Source organism: Nematolebias whitei, chromosome 23 (genome assembly GCF_014905685.2).
Source record: "Nematolebias whitei isolate Nwh7 chromosome 23, NemWhi1, whole genome shotgun sequence".
Taxonomy (NCBI): domain Eukaryota; kingdom Metazoa; phylum Chordata; class Actinopteri; order Cyprinodontiformes; family Rivulidae; genus Nematolebias; species Nematolebias whitei.
Window position 1 is genome coordinate 16722422 of NC_056520.1, and position 17375 is coordinate 16739796.

The 17375-nt window shown below is 38.1% G+C and overlaps 1 protein-coding gene across 3 annotated transcripts in view; it reads right to left on the reverse strand.

Annotated features, from left to right (window-relative positions):
* The window catches only part of LOC119428802 (poly(rC)-binding protein 3), a 28890-nt gene that overhangs the window by 3513 nt on the left and 8002 nt on the right, over positions 1–17375 (reverse strand). For all 3 annotated transcript variants that reach the window (XM_037696482.1, XM_037696481.1, XM_037696483.1), the window contains exons 2-9: positions 9707–9866; positions 9588–9611; positions 9455–9487; positions 8106–8222; positions 6457–6588; positions 6096–6224; positions 3810–3953; positions 1378–1419 (exon numbers count right to left, since the gene is read on the reverse strand). In XM_037696482.1, the coding sequence (XP_037552410.1) occupies positions 1378–1419; positions 3810–3953; positions 6096–6224; positions 6457–6588; positions 8106–8222; positions 9455–9487; positions 9588–9611; positions 9707–9781 (696 nt within the window). In that variant the 5' untranslated portion in view covers positions 9782–9866. The remainder of the gene's footprint in view (positions 1–1377; positions 1420–3809; positions 3954–6095; positions 6225–6456; positions 6589–8105; positions 8223–9454; positions 9488–9587; positions 9612–9706; positions 9867–17375) is intronic.

The window sequence follows — 17375 nt, forward strand, 5'->3', positions numbered from 1 at the left end:
CTATAAGCCCCGCCCCTCTTTGTTGCTGTCACTGTGCCATTAAACATTGTACTGTAGTGCTGTTGACTATAAGCCCCGCCCCTCTTAGTTGCTTTTGCTATACCATTAAACATTGTAGTGCTGTTGAATCTATAAGCCCTGCCCCTCTTAGTTGCTGTCACTGTGCCATTAAACATTGTATTGTAGTGCTGTTGGCTCTATAAGCCCCACCCTTCTTAATAAGCATTCCTATACCATTAAACATTGTATTGTAGTGCTGTTGGCTCTATAAGCCATGCCCCACCCTTATTAGTAAGCATGGCTACACCATAAAACATTGTAGTACTGTTGCTTCTATAAGCCCCTCTCGTCTCAGTTGCTGTCGCTACGCCATTCAACATTGTACTGTAGTGCTGTTGGCTCTATAAGCCCCGCCCCACCCTTCTTAATAAGCATTGCTATGCCATTAAACATTGTACTGTAGTGCTGTTGATTCCATAAGCGCCGCCCCTCATGGTTGCACTTCCTATGCCTTCAACATTGTAGTGTTGTTGGATTGAGAAGCCATGCCCTCTCAGTGAACCTACAGACATGCATTAGTTCAGACCTCTCCCCAACATACAGCCTCTTAACAGATATGTTATTTTCAAGAATTGCTCAAAAAGGTCATACTGCCGTCATTTTTCAAACAGAAAGATTAATTTACTTAAAATCTTTGGCATGAAAGGCAACAAGTTATTCTAGGTTTTTTTTTTTTTTTTGTATGGAATTGATCAATAGACGCATCCTGAAATGATTCCTAGTTTATTTTCCAAGTAAATTTGAGAACGTAACTCCCTTAAATTGGATTTATTTACTTATTTACAAACTTTTACTTCACCAGACAAATCCCATTGAGGTCATATATCTTTTTTTGCAAGGGAGGCCTGGACCTGAAGGCAGCCTAGCATGCATGTTTTTCAACAGGAGGAAGAAACCGGAGTATCCGGAGAAAACCCACGCAAACACGAGGAGAACATGCAAACTCCACACAGAAAGTCACGGGGATTGAACCCATGATCTTCTTGCTGCGGGGCAACAGTACTAACCACTATGCCATTATACTGTTCAAGTTACCAGAAAACACCTTTAAAAATTATTTTACTTCTAATTGAATTGTTATAGCTGAATGACTGACTTGTTCAGGCCAAGCCCCATGGGTTTTAAAGCCATAAAGTACGCAGGTAAGCAAAAAGCTATAAAGATGAAGGACAGAGGAAATGCTTATTATAAAGCCGCATTAATATTATTGATTTAATATTAATAGGGTGGAAGGAAAGTGAGAAAGAAACAAGAGGATTTTGGATGCAGCGAGCGAGCTAGATTGAGTGTTGGCTGCCTGGTGGGGTTAGCACTCACGTCTGGATGAGGGATGGCGTACTGTCCTTGAATGGTGTAAGCCTGTAAATATGAGGGGAAAAAAACATATCATCTGACTGAACAAGTGCACATATATACAGTCGTGATTGAAAAATAAACTTCTGACAATCTAAAATTACTCTAAGCGACAAAAAAATACTAACTTCTACAGCAAAAGCACTACAAAAAACAATTTTTACTCTAATCTATTTTTCTAGCCAAAGTACATATGCATTGTAAACTTGTATCAGGTTCTCATTCTATTCATCAATCAGATCCAGTTGAACTTAATCAATAAGAGGAAAAGACATCAGGGTTGTCACTGGGAGAGTGTGGATAAAACCAGAGGAGCGACCCTCAAAGGACTGATGTGACTTATCCTACTAGATGTGTGGGGAGTCTGGGGGCCGCCGTGGTCAGATCTGAGCTACATTTTCTTTATTTGGGTCGCGATAGAAACCACAGCTAAATGAAAACAATGTAGTTTTGTTGTTTTAAATACTTTTCCAATAATCTCTCAGGCAGGACCTATTTTTGGTTTTTGTCTCTCGATTGGACTTTTTTTTTTAGTTACTGTGTTCATTTTTTTTAATTGATTGATATGTCCTCTTAGAAAAAGATTTGCTCAGAAGGTTTATTTAGAAACACTGATCAATGAAGGCAAGAGAAACAAACAAATTAAGTTTTAGTTGGATTTTCCTAAGGGTTTACTTGCGATTCTATTTTATGATTTTATTTCATACATTAGGAACATTAAGGGAGAACAAACTCATGACTTAAATATAACTACTTATGGATCATTTTTAATATTTTCATCCTGGAACTCCACTACAGTACTATAATATGTTATGCAAGTTTTAGGATCAGGCGTGACAGAAATGTAACTGTTAGGCCAAAATGACATGAAATACACACTGCGTGGCCAAAAAACGGGTCACATATGTCGTTGGACCGCCTTTAGCTTTGATTACATCATGCATTCTCTGTGGCATTGTTTCGATAAACTTCTGCAATGTCACAAGATCTAGTTCCATCCAGTGTTGCATTAATTTTTCACCAAGATCTTTCATTGATGACTAGGCACTAGGCATGATTGGTGCATCACTTCACCGGCCTCTCTTCTTACCCTGATGCACCCATCACTCTGGAAGAGGGTAAATCTGGACTCATCAGACCACATGACCTTCCATTGCTCCAGAGTCCAATCTTTATGCTCACTAGCAAATTGAAGCTTTTTTTCCAGTTAGCCTCACTGATTAGTGGTTTTCTTAAGGCTACACAGCTATTCAGTCCCAATATCTTGAGTTCCCTTCCTATTGTGCATGTGGAAATTGCTCTTACTTTCTCTATTAAACATAGCCCTGAGTGCTACTGTTGTTTTTCTTCCATGTGATTTCTCCAAATGTTTTGAGTGATCACCGATCACGATCATTCAGGAATTTTTTTTCCGGCCACATTTCTTCCTCCAAGACGATGGGTCCCCACTATCCTTCCAGTTTTAAATAATGCGTTGGACAGTTCTTAACCCAATTTTAGTAGTTTCTACAATCTCCTTAGATGTTTTCTCTGCTTGATGCCAATGATTTGACCCTTCTCAAACAGACTGGCATCTTTTCCACGACCACGCCATGTGTCTTTCAACACGGTTGTTTAAGAAATGAGAAGTAACTCATTGCACCAGTTGGGGTTAAATAACTTGTTGCCAGCTAAAAGATAATCGCCCATGCAGTAATTATCCAATAGGAGGCTCGTACCTATTTGCTTAGTTAAATCCAGGTGGCAACTTTTTTTTGGCCAGGCAGTGTATTTGGGGCAGTCGAGGTGAGGCTTTCAAGGCTAAGAATACCGTATTATCTGCCAAACATGGTGGTGGTAGTATGGTGCTTTGGGGCTGGTGCATTGTGCACAGTGGATAAAATAATCAAGGACTATTTCCAAATTGGATACAGCTGGGTCTATCACAACAATGGTCCGAAATATGCACCAGAACTGGTTTCTGACTGGATACTTCCCAAAGCACCAACCTCAACCCGGTAGAAAATTTGTAAACAATGATTTAAAGCTGGGTATGTTCAGAAAACCTATTTTATTGAACATTACCTATTATGCCAAGAAGAAGGTTAAATATTAGCCAGAATTCTTCTCGAAGCTTGTAGCTTCTAAGTTTTCAGTAGGTTCGTCTAAGACCAGTAAGTTAAAAAAAAAAAATTTTTTTTTTTTTTTTTAAACTATCTTAAAAAACGGGTATCGTCATAATAACGAGTGTTGATGCGTGACTTGATTTGACTCCGTTAGTGTCGTTCATCTCGGGTCTGGTTCGAGTGGCTCCGGGTGATGGATGACTGTAAACGGCAGTGATGGTTTCATGCTCGACGGGTAAGAGGGAGTGAGGGAAGGGGAGAAGAGTGAGTAAAACCTGGTGCGACACTAACAGGCAGTGGCTGGTGCTGCAGTAAGAGGCTGAGGTTGGCCGTGGACGCCCCCAGTGGGTCTGCTCTTACCTGGCCACCTGAAAAAATGACAGGGGTGGAGGCAGGCTTTGGGCGATAGGGGATGGTGGCACCTTTCGGTGGGGACTGAGGAGAGAGTTGGGGTGGGGGGTGAGATGTGGAGAGAGTGTTAGAGAAGAAAGAAAGAGAGAAAGAAGTTGCATAATATGAGACCAGAAGGGACGGTGCCTTGGGGAAGACGATCTGTGACACACAAAAGTGCTCTTCACTGTGCGTTCATGCTGACATAAAACGCTCAAATTGTGGTTCAGTGCACAACTAAAGTTGGATTTACCTGGAACATCACTTTCAACTGGATAATGATGACTTATTAAACTGTTTTATTTAAGTTTTTTAGTCTTTCAGTCCGTAGTCTGGAAACTTACAGTCACGTGACCAATGTCCTAGCATCCATGGCTGGTGCCATCATGAAGGCCCCATGGAGAACTGGCTGTGCAGATAGTTAAAATTATTAAAATTAATTAATAATTTAAATTGTTGGGGCAAGAAAAGACACCAAAATAGTGTGGCCTTATGATCCAACAACAATCTGACATGTAAGAACAAAACGACCAGGAAGTGTCTACATGTTATTTTCTTTACCAAAAACAACTGAACTGGAGAACACTTATCATAGAAAGGGCTTAACTTTGTGATAAATTCTTAAAGAAACCAAAATAACCTATTATACAGTTTTTACGATAAATCAACATGTTAAAATGTTTTTTTTTTTTGGTTTTTTTGTCAATACCGTTTTGGATCCTGTCCCTTTAAGATCCGCCTCCTAATACTCGGGTCATTCTGATTGGTCAGCTGGACATTTGGTGGGAATTTTAATTTTTTTTAAACAAATAGTTGTGCCACTGAAGAGTGGAAAAAGGGATAAATTTTCCTAGTAAAGTTTGGTTAAAGACACCAAGCGTTAAGAAATAAAATTAATCCAACAGTGAAATGTTGCTGTTAACATAAAGACTCACTCTTTAACAAAGCTGATATTTTCTCCAAGTAAATGTTAAGCCCAAAACACTAGCATATCTGTCAAATTGGACTAAATTACGTAGCTTGTCCATCAAAAATGTAATTTCCCACAGTCGCTATAAGCAGTGATGTTCTTACTTATATACTGGTAGCTAATGTTTGGTATAAAACACATCTCTCCAGTTTGCAGTTGTTATGTCTTGTTAAAACTTAACATTGAAACTTTGGAAATTTGTCTGCAGATGTGCAGATTTTTCAACTTAAAGTAGTTCAGATCTTTTGAAGTGGGGTTCTGTGACAAGAATATAAACAATATCTTACCTGTAGTAGATAGTTCTTTGAACGGTCTCAGTTAAGACAAATTTAGTCGGAGCATTCATTACTGTCCTAAAACAACCCCAATCTAAAAAATTTCACAGCAGTTTGTGCAAACACTTTTTTTCTTTTTTTCTTTTACATGCACAATATTGTCATTGCACAATTATTCCAACAAAAATTGAAATATTCCTACAGGAAGTGCCCAAGACTGCACCACATATGCTACAGCTAGCTGCTGCTGCTGCTTTTTAAGCTTCTATTTATGCATTTTCATACTGAAACTAGCGTTCAACTACATGTTTCAAAAGCTTAACAGGCTGCTGATCAACAATTAGCGTAAATGCTATAACACTGCAAATGCTAAAGAACGGCCTCTTGAAAAGTTATGTACAAATCAAAAGTTCTAGTCATTACTGAAGACAGTCGAGATAACTTCACCTATCATATATATACTTTTTTATTTATATGAATATATATATTTAAAAAAAATGTATATATATAATTCGGGGTTCAGCAAAGAAACGTTGAAATATGTGGAAAAAAAACAGTTTTACGGGAAAAAAAACAGTTTTACTGCAACTTGTTTCAGTTACAGGAAGCTACGGTAACTCCAGTGGGACAAATGGTACTACGTAGCAAATACTGCTGATTTGCTAAAAGCAGCAGCACAGGTTAAAAGTAACACAATCAACTTTTGATAATTAATAACAATTTAAAAAAAAAACTGCAGCTTACTTTTGTCAGAGCTGCACTCAGACTAACCCATTAGCTCATCATTCTGGTCAGAATTTGACTTGTTTCTTGTTTAAAACAACATTCAAACCTAAATCCTTGTAGCTGTAAATAATCTTATGGGTGTTCCATGCCATGCCTTTTTGGAGTAAATCAATGTGTGTATATCCCCCCCCCCCCCCCCTCACTTTCCCACTGTACCTCCAGCATCACCACACATATCTGTTTCACACACTGGATGATGGCTTCTGGGGCCCCGGAGATTGTCACCGCTCTCTCGGTGGAGTTGGGCAACATGTCACCTGCCACCTGGACCTGCGCTCCTGTGGACTAAAGGTAAACATAAAACCATCTTTTTTTTTTTTTTTTTTTACCATGATGTCAAAACTAATTATGTGGACATGAAAACTGGTTTAAGCTTCAAGCTCATGGTATTATCCAGGAGGGGAAGGGTAAATTGAATTGAGATGGACGTGCATGTGTAATCAAGAGAACGAACCCACGAATCTTAAGAATATTAAATGTGGTTGGATATGACGCACTGATGAAAAGCCCACCATACCTCTCTCATTTCTTTGATTTTGGAGCCCCCTTTGCCGATGAGGGAGCCACACTGGCTGGCAGGGACGACGAGCCTCAGGGTTACTGGTGGTTTACTGGTGGCCGGACTATTGCTCATGGAGTTGATTATATCCTATCAGGAAGTAGGAGGGAATATTAGAAAAACAATTAAATTTTGACCAATTAATTCAAAAAGTACTTAGTCATGTAATTAAAGTAATTCCTGATGTCTCCCCAACCTGGCATTATAAACACATACATATACTACAAAAGCAGCCAAACGTCCTGCGTTTCTTGAGATAAAGCCACTGTTGATTATCAATGTTTGATCAGTAGCCCCCGGCTAAAACTGAACATCTGAAATCCTGTGGAAGCAGCAAAACAGGATCCAGTTTCCTCACAGATTTTCTGTATTTCCTTTTAATAAATAATGATGCAGTCAAATCTGTTGTGCAGTACTTTTACATTTGAATAGTCTTAGAATCTGATAGATAAAACCCTAGGATGGGGAAAGGGTGAACTTCCATTTTCCCATGACTCTAGGAGTGTCATGACTAGAATCTACAGACATTTTCTATATATATTTTTTTTCTGTGAATTTAAAAAAAGTATGATAGTACTCCCGTCAATTCTGTTAGAACTGAAGGAGGACAAAAAAAAAACTAACTAAAACAAATAAAGGCTCATTATTCCTTGAAATAATCAAATCACATAGCTGTTTTGGTCCATTCTTGGAAAATAACATTGTCAATCTCATCTGGCATCACAAGATTTGTTAGCATTTGAAATAGGTGTTGTGGATGAGACTCACTTACTACCTCACCAAGTTTTAACTAAATGATTGTAAATGCGACTAAGTTATAGCCCTGTTTGTGTTTGGTGTACCACAAGGATGTATTCTTGGCCCCCTGCTATTATCAATAGTAAATTTTTACATTGAAAAAAGTGTTAATATTATGGTATTAAGTATTCAAGGCCTAGTGTACAGCTACTACCATGGCAAGTTTTAGCTTAATATCTGTGGAGGCCATCTTATAATGGAATAAATCCAAAACATAATCAATATTCAGTGATTACTTTCTGAGAGTTCCACTAAAGCCAGTCCGATTTTAAACAAGCCTTGGCCTTTAAAGTTAGTAGAACATCTTAAACCAATATTGGTTTTTAATAATTTTTATGTAAACTTTTATTTTACGTAAACTTCCTTGTTTAATTTGGATTTTAATATTTAAGTACACCTGCAATGCTTTTTATATTTTAAGTTTATGCAACACGTTGGCCATGAGGGTTGATTTTAAACGTGCTGTAGAAATGAATTTGTAGTCTAAACATTTGGCAGATTGTTGTGCAGAAACCCTGCTACGTATGACCGATCCAACTGCCAAATCAAAACAGCATTCTGGCCCGGTTTCAGAGGGCGCTGCAAAGTTGCATCAGCACATTCCTGACCTACAAAACATGGTCCAGCTGGAAACGGACCAAGTCAAGGTGCTGAAGTGGGAGAAAACCTAGCATGTTCACGTCACGACCTTCCCCTCACACCTTCAGAGGGAGTCCACCAGATTTATCTTACAGCTGTAGAACCTTTTCACATTTTTAACATCCAGGTATAAATGTAACTGTACAGCATGCTGGTTCTCAATGTTTTACCTCCTCAAACTTATAGGCGATCATGGCAAAGGCCTTAAAGATGGCGTCTGTTGGTCCGGTGATGGTGACGATTCGTTCTGGGCAGTTCCCCTCGGAGATGTTGATCCGAGCACCGCTCTGCCGGAAACACGAACATTTAATGAGACGAAAAGCCTTTTCTGCTAAACCCAGTGTGAACAATGAACACAAACTGACAAATTTACAGAAGAGGCTGGCATCTAGTTGCTACAGCCAATTAAAAGCAGAACAATAGCTGAAAGTTATAAAATGTGAAATATTAGCTAAAGGTTAAAAGTATGAAAGGGCTAGCTGAAAGCAAAAAAGTATAAAATTTTGTTTGAAAGTCAAAAGTAATAAAATTCTAACATAAAGGGAAAAGTAGCAAATTGTTAATGAAAAGCTAAAAGTAGCCAAATGCTATTTTATAGCTAAAACTAGCAAAAGCTAAATATAAATATACACCAAAACGCTTATGAAAAGCAACAGAAGGCAGGTTAGAAGCTAAAAGTAGACAGGCAAGCTAAAAGTAACAAAAGTCAGGATAGTAGCTAAATGTGTCAAAAAAGCTAGCTAAAAGTAACAAAAGGTGGGCTAGAAGCTATACGTAGCTAATATGAATAAATTAAAAGTAGCAAAAAGATGTTAAAAGTATCAAAAAGGAAGCGATAAGTAGCCTAGGGCAGGCTAGAAGCTAGAATTAGCTAGATTTGAGATTGAAGCTAAAAGCAGCTAAAGGGGATCTAGAAGCTAAAAATGGAAAAAAGGCAGGCTGGAAGCTAAAAGTTAAAAAAGACTGGTTAAAAGCTAAAAGTGACAAAGGGATGGTTAAACGAAGCAAAAGGCAAGCTAGCTACCAGAAAGGTGAGCTAAAAGTAACTAAAGGTGGGCTATTGCTAAAAGTAGCTAACGGTGGGCTAGAAGCTAAAAGTAGTAAAGATAAGATAACAAAACTTTAATGATCTCACAGGAAATTGTTGAAAGGCTAGTTAAAAACTAAAAGTGGCAAAAGAAGAGAAAAAAAGAAGCAACAAGTGGGCTAGTAGCTAAAAGTAGCAAAAAGGTGGACTAGAAGTTAAACCAGAAGTAAAAAAAACTAACAGATAAAACAGTGTCAGTACTCTGAAGCACTCGTCCTCAGAATGAGCTAAACATTTTGATGTCTAAATGACTGAACTAGCACAAAGTCTGCAGAAGTACCGTAGTTAGATTGCAAACAATGTACAGAACAACAAATAATAGAAAAAAAAACGGCCAAGTAAATGCTGAGTCAGCGTTCGCACAAGAGAACAGTCGTGATTATCTGAGGAAACAACCGTCCCAAAAGGTAAATATGTGAGAGAAGTGCTTACGTCTTCACGCATTTTCTTCACCGTCTCTCCTTTCTGGAGCAAAAACAAAAACAGAATTGGAGATTTTATTTAAGAATTCCTGCAGGTGGTGTTTTACTGTGGCAGTTGCTCCGGTCGTGTTTGTCATAAATACCTTTCCAATGATGCTCCCCACCTCCTGCAGGAACAGAAACAAACAAGTTAAAGTTCAGTCGTGGCCATTTTCGAAAAGCTGATGATGGAAAACAAAAGGTGGATGTTCTGAGAGCGGACCTTTCCGTGCATCAGCAGCCTGATGGTGAGGGTCACATTCAGGCCGCCCTCTGATTGGACCTTAACGAGCTCCATGTTGGGATTATAAAGGAAGGGGCGTGGTCAGAGAGGAGATGGAAGGCCAACGTGAGCGTGATGGTGGGCTCAGCCAACCGGTCACCTGTCAGACAGGGAAGAGGGAGACAAACACAAACTTATCAAGTCTGTGTGCGTTAGCCCAAACTGGGGGGCTTCTTTGTGTCCCCCCCCCCAGGGGCCCCCAATTTCATTCTTTAAATTAACTGAATTCTTAGTTTGTGCTTGGTTTAGTAAAGTTATACGTTTTCATTTCCTGCAAATATGCAGGAATTTTCTGCAATAATGAAAGGCTGGCAACGATGTAACGACATTTGTCTGTTAGCAAAATATCTCATGAACCAGATGGAGGACTTTATTGAAACGATCAGAAAAATGAAACGTGGACATACATCTACAAGTGTTTTACTTTTAGAGTCAGCCTGGTTCAAAATGGCCACCACAGCCAAGTAACTTTAAAATCAAATAAAAAAAAAAGCTATAATTCGGTCAGCTTGGCATATTTTAAATTAGAACTTGGTGTGGTAGTAGCTGAGACTGATCCCCAACAAGCAGTCTGAGCACCAACAGATTACACAAACTGTTCGTTTTAATGATGACTTACAAGACGGCTTTAAAAACTTTACATTTCCTACAGATGTGCTCTCATAAAGCAGCACAAAATGGATTTCTGGGGGACCACTTCTGGTGGCCAGTTGACCTAAAGGAGTTACATTTGTATTTACTGATTTTTTTTATTTATTTTTTTGTCTTTTGTAAATTAAATCTTGCCAAAATGAATAAGTCTTTGCTCGTTTTGTCTTTTTTTTATAGGATGAGTAGTTGACAGCAATACTCTTCCGTACTAAAGTAAGTCATTTATTTGTGATTCAGTCAAATGTGTGATTTTCTGGAGACCAGTTCTCAGAACAACCAGCAGGGGGCGCTGCAGACTGGATCTGAGATGCATGAAGCTGGGTTTTAATCTGCTGCTGGATCCCCTTCATGTTGCAGCAGGAATCAGAAACGCTGCCACACAGAGGGATGGAACTGCTCCACTTTTATTAAGATCAATAAAACCTTAAAATTGGAGAAGTTTACCGTGGAAGTGCGAGTGGTGACTCAGATCTGAGAAAGAATCAGACATTCGTTCATTCATTCAACCTTTATTTATACAGGTTAGTCTCATTCTGCCTTGAGGACTCATTTACGAGAGAGACCTGTTTTTTTTTTTTTTTTTTTTAACAAAAAACACAGATGAGGTACAGACGACAATGGACAATCATATAAAATGAAAAGTAAATAGAAGAAATTATATACAGTAAAAACGAAACAAAAAGACAGCTGCATTATAAAGCGATGTAAAATACTAAAAACTGGAACATGTCTGTGTTGGATTTCGCCATGAACTTAGCAGATGTTTAAAGTCACTTAGAGAGGTCAAGGTCGAGAGCTTCATATTCTTTTTGCAAGATATTCCAGGAAATAGGAGCAGAGTAGGAGAAGGCCCTTTTGTCTAGTTCAGTCCTCACTGAGGGAACACTGCAGGTAATAATGTCCTGAGAGCGCACGCTGTAGCTGCACTCACAAAGCGACATGTAGGAGGAGATGTATGAAGGCAACAGACCAAGAAGTGATTTAAAGATGAAAATGTACCAGTGTAAGAGTCTGAGTGAAGTTAATGATGACCAGGTAACCAGTGAATACAGGGTGCGATGGTGGGTACGGTAGTTACAGCCAGTTATGAGTCTTAGTGCACCGTGATAGACAGCATCCAACATCTGCAGGGTGCTTGCAGGAGCGTTCATGTAAATAAGGTCACGATATATGGCTGGATGAAAAGTAGCAGTTACAAGGTGTTTCTTAGCACAGAGTCAGGATCTACTTCTGAAAAAGAAACCCAATTTAAGTTTCAGCTTCTTTACCAAGTTTTCGACATGAGGCTTAAAAAAGAGAAGGAAGGACTGAAGGTACCGACTTCCTGTTTGAAAACAACATCCCTCTGGTTTTATCTGCATTTTGCACAAGTTTGAGACGGAACCAATCTGACTGGATGATGTCGAAAACAGATCGCAAAAGATGGAGAACCTTAGCAACTGTTCTAGCTCGACAATAAACAACCGTGTCATCAGCATAGAAATGTAAGGATGCATCAGGACTGATCTGACCTACATTACCTACGTAGATTGTAAAGAGGGTGGGTCCTAAGACTGAACCTTGTGGTACACCATTGTTACCAGTTAACTGGAAGAAGTACCATTCAGTCAGACATAAATTAAATCCCTCAAATATAACATTAGATTTATGAGATCTGTTCAAAGTCGTGACAAAGACGAAGTGTGTGCAGTAAAGTTCCTGCAGCAGCTGACCTTGACCCAACAGGGCCCGCCAATAAGCGGCTCCGCTGCTGTGCGGTAACAAATATATTTATAATCTGCCGTCTTGTAACGGCTAATTATTACCTGACGCTGTTTAGAGCTGCCAGATGACTAAAGCCAGCAGCTGAGCCTGTCGACTCGGACGGCTCTCTTCAGATGAGGCGTCTTTTAGCTTCGTGATTATAAGTTTTAAGTTGATTAAAGTTTAGGAAGCGGCTGAAAGCGTTGCTGCAACACACCGTGGGATTAAAGGACACAAGATTAGGAGCATGTTTTTGCCTCGCTGCAATATTTGTCTATTTTTTTGATAATTATTCTGCCAGTGGTTTGGAGTTTTCTATTAATCTTTAAAGTAAATATCTCAAGATAATGATGTCCCTATCACATTTTCAAAAATAACGAGACTGTCATTGTCATTTATTTAAAGAAAATAAGCTTTTTTCTTAAAAAAAAAAATGACAACGGGTGTAAAAATGAACCCAGTTTTATTGATTAGTCTAAACGAAGAGCTGATATTTAACACAAATCACGTGTTGACCCAGTTCCACTTTTCTTTACCGTAATTAAAAAATATAAACCATATTCTTCTAAGCATTTTTTTTTTGTTTATTATTTTGAGGAGGAGCAATTATTATAAAAAAAACATTAATTAAATATTGTATTTTAATAGAAGACACGACATTTGTAGAATGAGCACAGTTATATCCAAACAAGGTAAACAAGTTGTTTTAGTAAAAAAAAATCCAACTTATAAAAAAGCAACATTATATCAATAAGACAAGAAGTTGTTTTTCATAAAGAAAATAAGCATTTTTATCAACATAAAATAAATAGATTGTTTTTATTGTGTGAATGTTTATGACGCGTTCACACTACTGGGATCCATTTTTCTGCCGTACGTTTTCAGCATCTTTCTCGTTCCACAATCTTTGTGCTATTTCACCAAATCATAAATCAAAACGTTCAGCTCTTTCAGGACAATCCTGCTGTGACGTTTGGTATTGGTGCAACTTTAGCTTTTTGAAATATTTAGCCTTTTCAGTCATTTATTTTTTATTTTTTCCAGAAAATGAATTGAGTTAATTTTACATCCTTCAAATCTTTAGATCTGTTTACAATCTTTTACTGCTCCTTTCACATTTTGTTCTGGTTCAGCTTCTTTGTACAAATTTAAACATTTTTCAGCTACTTTCAGCTGTTTTGTGCTCCTTTCAGATTATTTCCTCTACATGTTTGTGTGTCTTCTAACTTCTTTCTGCTAATTTCAGTTTATGCTCCTTTCAGCTCATTTCTAAAGTTTCAGCTTTTTCTGCAATTTTAGCTACTATTTAGCTGTTTTTATGCTAATTTCACATTTTATGCACTCATTTCAACTTTTCTCCACTTCCTTTTGCTAATTTAAGCTTCTTTCTTCATTTTAGCTAATTTTAATCTGTTTTGTTGGGCAAACGGGACTTCCCCTACTCGGCTCCTGTTTCCTGGAATATCTTGCAAAAAGATCTGAAGCTCTCGACCTTGACCTCTCTAAGTGGCTTTAAACATCTGTTAAGTTCCTGGCAAGAACCAATGCAGACATGTTCCTGTTTTTAGTTTTCTACACCGCCTTATAAGCTAGCTGGGTTTTTTTTGTTTGTTTGTTTATGCTATCTTATTTTAATTTGTAAAAAAAAAAAAAATTCTGTATGCCTCTTTTATGATTGTCTATCGTTGTCGTTGTTGTCCACTGTTGTCATCATTCTTTGTTAAAATCAGGTCTCTCTTGTAAATGAGTCCGCGAGGCTCAACGGGATTAACCTGTCTAAATAAAGGTTGAATGAACAATTTCAGATTTTTCAGGTAATTTCCACTTTTTTCATTTCATTTCTGCTTCTTTCAGCCTAATTGGGCAAATGTTCTTTCTGCTTTCTTCTGCTAATATAAGTTTGTTCTACCTTTCCAGCTAGCCTTTTGGCATTTTATTAAGCTAATTTAAGCTGTTTTCAGATTAATTCACGTTTCTGGTAATTTCTGCTAATGTCAGTCTAATTAACTTCTTTATGCTAATTTAAGCTTCTTATGCTTCTTTCAGCTTTTTGCTGCTAGTTTAATCGTTTTGTGCTATTTCAGCTACTATGTAGCTGGTTTATGCTAATTTTAACTTTTTCAACTAATTCCATGTTTTGAGCTCATTTGAGCTCGTTTTGCTTCCTTCTGGTAATTTAACCTTCTTTCTGCCTTTTCAGCTACCTTTTAGCTATTTTCTGCCAATTTCAGCTTTTTAAAGCTAATTTCCTAAATTTTATGCTCATTTCTGCTTCTTTAAAACTAATTCAGCAAACGTGTTCTTTCTGCTTTCTTCTGCTAATGGTTTGTTCTTAAATTGCAGCCACATTTCAGCATGATTTTTAAGCTCATTTTAGCTGTTTTTCAGCAAGTTCTTTAATAAGCATGCACACTACATTTTTGCAGGAAATGCAATTTCTCTATAGTTTTATTTGAACATGATTTAGTTCTTTAAAAAATATATGTTATCCCCCAAAATGTGTTTTATTTCACAGAAATTTGTTTTTAGAGAAAATTAACATTAAGATGATAAAAAAAATAATATTTTCAGTGAAAATGAGCATTTTTTAAATAATTTGTTAATCAGTAATTAAAGTAAATGATACAATAGTTATTTTTAAGAAAATGTGCATCATTTAACAATGCCAATATTTTTATAGAGATTCTGAACCTGATTATTCAAATTTAATGCCATAGATTTTTTAATAGAACAAAATTTAGCTTATTGCTACATGATAAATCTTTTTTTTTTATAAGATAAAGAGTGGTCTATTGATATAAGATATAAATAAGGTACTGTATTCAGAAAAATGTACTTGTTCACTTGATTAAATCAACATTATTTTGGGATGAGATGATTTAAAAATAACCTTACCGTATTTTTCGCACTACAAGGCGCACCAGATTATGAGGCGCATTAAGGTACTTTAAAAAATAATGGTTATGTCAAGATAAGGAGCTATATCTTCAAAAACTTTTCTTTTTAAAAGGATCTCCGACTTGGTACACATGTTGGCCTTAATATGCTGTTTTCTGATTTTACAAACTTTTTCATTCAACCTTTATTTATACAGTTTAGTCTCATTGAGCCACGAGGACTCATTTACATGAGACCTGTTATACTGTACAAAGTACTGCACAATAAAAATACAATTAAAATAAAGTCGTGTATAAAACAATAAATCAAGTTACCGTTAAACAAGGTAAAATACTAAAAACAAGAACATATTTGCTTTGATGTTTCTATTGACTTGGTCAAATGTTTAAAACCCCCTAATGAAATTAAGGTGGACCGCTTCAGTTCCTGTTGCAAGGTGTTACTGGAGCAGAGCAGGAAAAGGCCTGCAGGCAATGATGGCCTGAGAGCGCACGCTGTAACTGCACTGACGACGTAACAAGTGGGAGGAGACGAAAGTTGTTTGACACGTGAAAACGCCCGATTACCTTAAAATTGTTGAGGTTATTTACATTTTTCACCTGAAGACGTCGCCATTATTTTACCTACGCAATGCATTCTGGGGCGATGACGTACAACGATTGCAGTGGAGGCTAAAACGTTGAAAGTGCGTGACAATAAAGTAATTTTTTTTGTGCAGTTATGCGCAATATATGCGTCGAAATGATTTAACCTGAGCAACTTGTGACGTTTGGTACGTTAGCTCTGGAGCTAAAGTGAAAGCTAATAGGCTAAAGCTGAGGTGTGGCCCTCACAAACCTCAGCGTGAACTCCCCCGATTGTTGCTAAACGTTGTCGTGTATTGCTCTGCGGTTAAGGTAGGACGCAGTTTTGCGGTACATCAGTTCGAACAAGTGGCAGATAACAGATGGATGGTGTAAAGTGACAGTTTTAATTCTTTATTTTTATATAATGTTTAGCTCGCTATTCTAATATGTTTGAGAATGTGTTTTGCTTATCGCGAACAGCTTGTGATCGAAAGCGGAGCTCTATGCAGCAGGAGCTCTCTCATAAGAAGCTCAAACACCAGCTTTTCTGCCCAACTCTTCTTTCTTCATTCGGTCTTTGTCATTTTCCGCTACAGGCTGAGTCGGTCCTGCATTATCTATCAACGCGCTCCGGTTCATATAAAAAGAGCTAAACGTTAAACAGTGTCCAAAATTAACGTTCAAGCTGGATGGAGCTCGCACTGGGATATTTTTACCGTCTTGTTTTTATAGCTGAAGCAAATTTCTGTCAAATAATGTTTTATGTTCCAACTAGTCGGAGAGAAACCGAGCCTAGTTAAATTGAGATTTTTAAAAAAGTTTCTATTTTTAGGAAACAAGACTTTTTTCAGGGCTATTCAACAAAACTGCTCAGGGGGCCACAGTTTCTGAAAGCCAGCAGCTCGGGGGCCAGAAATCCTGTGATTAAAGTCATTATGTAATTAAACCAAGTACAATAGTCCCTCGTTTATCGTGGGGGATCCATACCCTGAAGCCCCCAGTATACTCCCGCGTACGTCCGTTCAAGCGTACGTACGCGTGTACTGTACGCAGAGGGTTCAGACTTCATACTCGAGTGTCCACCCTGAGCAGCTGCAGAGCAGCTTCACAGACGAGGGGCGTTTACCTTCGGGACAAATTGAGTTCGCCGATTGGTCATTTGCTGACACGCCTACTGGACTGATTGACGGGTCGGGAAAAAAAAACAAGCGCTGGCAGTCGCAGCAGTGTTCTTTGTTTATATGTTGTTAATAAAAAGTTATTTAAAAAAACACACAAAAAAACAAACAGGGAGCGCCGGCCCTGCAGACCACACATCAGACCAGCCCACCAGGAAATCTCCAGACCCTCCCACAGCCATGCTGGACCTGAGTTTAATTCTCTCGTGACAAATTCCTTCATTTCTCACCATTTCAGTCATTGCATCAAAGGAGGAGGAAGAGATCTCTTGCCACTTGGCAAAAAAACAAAAGAAAAGGCCCGATATGGGATTAAGAAGGGGAATTTAATGCATTGGTGTCGCATACAAAACAGTCCATCGCTGGGCAATTTATTGTGCGACACCGCGTACGCGTTCATAAAAACTGAGCTTTGCACGGACATGCCCTTGGGGGTATGCTCGTACCTCCGCGTACGTACGTGCGTACCTCCACGTATGGACGTACACGGGAGTATACTGGGGGCTTGAAGCCCTGCGATAAGTGAAAAACCACGAAGTAGGAATAGTAGTAAGCAGTAGTTAATTTTAATAT